The 2,789-nt window shown below is 37.7% G+C and overlaps 1 protein-coding gene across 1 annotated transcript in view; it reads left to right on the top strand.

Annotated features, from left to right (window-relative positions):
• Positions 1-2,789, top strand: part of LOC100639834 (cytoplasmic dynein 1 heavy chain 1-like) — a gene marked incomplete at its 5' end in the record, with an annotated part of 9,898 nt that extends 7,109 nt beyond the window's left edge. Inside the window, 6 exon segments of the mRNA XM_020003927.1 lie at positions 1-64; positions 803-1,021; positions 1,265-1,671; positions 1,758-1,953; positions 2,141-2,315; positions 2,620-2,789. The exon segment at positions 1-64 is cut by the window's left edge and continues 84 nt beyond it. Of these exon segments, the coding sequence (XP_019859486.1) occupies positions 1-64; positions 803-1,021; positions 1,265-1,671; positions 1,758-1,953; positions 2,141-2,315; positions 2,620-2,789 (1,231 nt within the window).

The following is a 2,789-nucleotide window of genomic DNA, read 5'->3' as shown; positions in this document are numbered from 1 at the left end:
TGTACTGGACGATAACAAGTTACTAACACTGCCTAATGGAGAGAGACTCAGTATACCACCCAATGTATGTCAGGATATTATTAGTATACTCTCGTTTTTATTATACATGTTTTATAGTACAGGGTATTTTTGGTAAAAATGACTTGGACAGAATTCAAAAATTCATTAAAAATTAATTTTAATTGGAATCTCTTGAAACTTTCTACACAACATAAGGACATGTATATGCATCAGAAAATATTATAAAAATTGAGAATTCTCTACTTGACATTTTTGGCAAAATTTGGCCGACGCCCCTGTACTATAGTACAGGGACTTTGACCCAATTTTTGAGCAACTTAAAAAATTCATAAAAAATCCAAATTCAACCAGAATCAGCTCAAACTTTTTACACAACATAAAAACATGTATATGTATCAGAAAATATTATAAAAATTGAGAATTCTCTACTTGACATTTTTGGCAAAATTTGGCCGACGCCCCTGTACTATAGTACAGGGACTTTGACCCAATTTTTGAGCAACTTAAAAAATTCGTAAAAAATCCAAATTTGATCGGAATCAGCTTAAACTTTCTACGCAACATAAGAACATGTATATGTATCAGAAAATGTTATAAAAATTGAGAATTCTCTACTTGACATTTTTGGCAAAATTTTGCTGACGCCCCTGTACTATAGTACAGTACAGGAAATTTGACCAAATTTTGCCGAAAATGATTTAATATCAGAGCACTCATAATTTTGTAATAATGGTGTTATTTTGTTTAGTATATTATTAGTAAATCTCTGTATACTTTTTAGGTCCGCATAATGTTTGAAGTTCAGGATCTCAAGTTTGCTACCCTAGCCACTGTGAGTCGTTGTGGCATGGTTTGGTTCAGTGAAGACGTCTTAACACTTGACATGGTCTTTGATCACTTCATATCGAAACTGAAATCAATACCTATTGACGAGGGAGAGGAGGAACTGAGGGGAGGAGGAGGCACCTCCGACCAGGAGACCATCTCTCCTATTATGCAGGTGAGCAAATACATGTACATGTACATGTACATACACTTGTATTTTTTGTTAATTTTTACGACTTATTAATTCTTACCCATTCAATTTTGAATCATTTTTGTGAGCATCTATTATTATTACACTGTTTCATGCATGTACATGTATTTTATATGCAATAATCACCATCTTCTACTTTAATGATTCATCTACTTTTTTAACTGCTTGCCCACTAAATTTTATCCCTTTACCCATATACATTTCCAGGTCCAGAGAGATTGTGCTGATCTATTGAGTCCTCATTTTGCTTCAGACGGTATCGTCCCACGCTGCCTCGAACATGCTGCAACTCTAGACCACATAATGGACTTCACTCGTCTCAGGGCTCTCAACTCTCTCTTCTCAATGCTCCACCAGATGATCCGAAACATAGTCTCCTACAACCAGTCTCACCCGGACTTCCCCATGCTCTCTGATCAGATCGAGGCCTACGTTCCACGCTACCTCATATTCTGTTTGATCTGGTGCTTCTCCGGAGACGGGAAGATGGTCTATCGAGAGAAAATGGGCGACTTTATACGAGGGACTACCACCATACCCCTACCACCTGGCACTGCCCCCATCATTGATTTTGAAGTTAATATTCAAGGAGAATGGGTACTGTGGTCTAACAGGTAATTTAACAAATTAATGTTATTTCTATTTAATGCCCCCACTTTCTATTTAATGCCCTACTTTCTATTTAATGCCCCCTCCTTAGAGTACCCAAGATTGAGGTTGAGACTCATAAAGTAGGTTCTCCTGATGTCGTGGTCCCTACTCTTGATACAGTGAGACACGAGAGTCTCCTCTATACATGGCTGGCGGAGCATAAGCCGATGGTACTCTGTGGTCCACCTGGCTCTGGTAAAACCATGACACTGTTCTCTGCTCTTCGTGCACTGCCTGATTTTGAAGTAAGTATATACGGGTACATGTACATACATGTATATTTACGAATGTACATGTACATATGCAATGTACATGTATGAGATTTTATACTCAAATATTTCTATTTAAAAGTGCATATACATGTACATGTATCTTTGTTCCCTTCTTTGTTTTTTTTCTATTATATTCATCTTCCTCTCTCTTTCTCTCCAGGTTGTTGGTCTTAATTTCTCCTCAGCCACTACCCCTGAGCTATTATTAAAGACGTTTGATCATTACTGTGAGTACAAGAGGACTCCCAATGGAGTTGTGATGGCTCCTGCTCAACTCGGCAAGTGGCTGGTTCTCTTCTGTGACGAGATTAACCTTCCAGACCTTGACAAATATGGTAAGGATTAGAATAATGTATAGCAAGAAATTTTGGAGGGAGTAGAGGGAGTAAAATTTGGCGAATTGCTAAATTTTGGTGATTGGTGGATTTTAATTTTGCAAATTATTGGCCATGTACCATTGAGCATGCGTATAATGGCTGAAAACAGCACATTTTATTTTAGTGAACTGAATTGCTATCAAATTGCCAATTCACCAATTTAATATGAGGGCTTACATGTAGATGATTGCAAATACACTTTAGAGAGATGTCATTGTCTTTCTTAATATTTCATTTAATAATTCTTTTTTTCTAATTAAAGGTACGCAGAGAGTAATATCGTTTTTGCGTCAGATTGTTGAGCACGGTGGATTTTACAGGACCTCCGACCACACGTGGGTGACAATAGAGAGGATACAGTTTGTAGGAGCATGTAACCCACCGACTGACCCGGGGAGGAAACCACTGTCTCACAGGTACAGTATGCTGTAG

This window comes from Amphimedon queenslandica, unplaced genomic scaffold, assembly GCF_000090795.2.
Source record: "Amphimedon queenslandica unplaced genomic scaffold, v1.1 AMPQUscaffold_12473, whole genome shotgun sequence".
Lineage (NCBI taxonomy): Eukaryota > Metazoa > Porifera > Demospongiae > Haplosclerida > Niphatidae > Amphimedon > Amphimedon queenslandica.
Note: the sequence above shows the minus strand (reverse complement) of the source record. Positions and strands in the feature narration are given on the sequence as shown.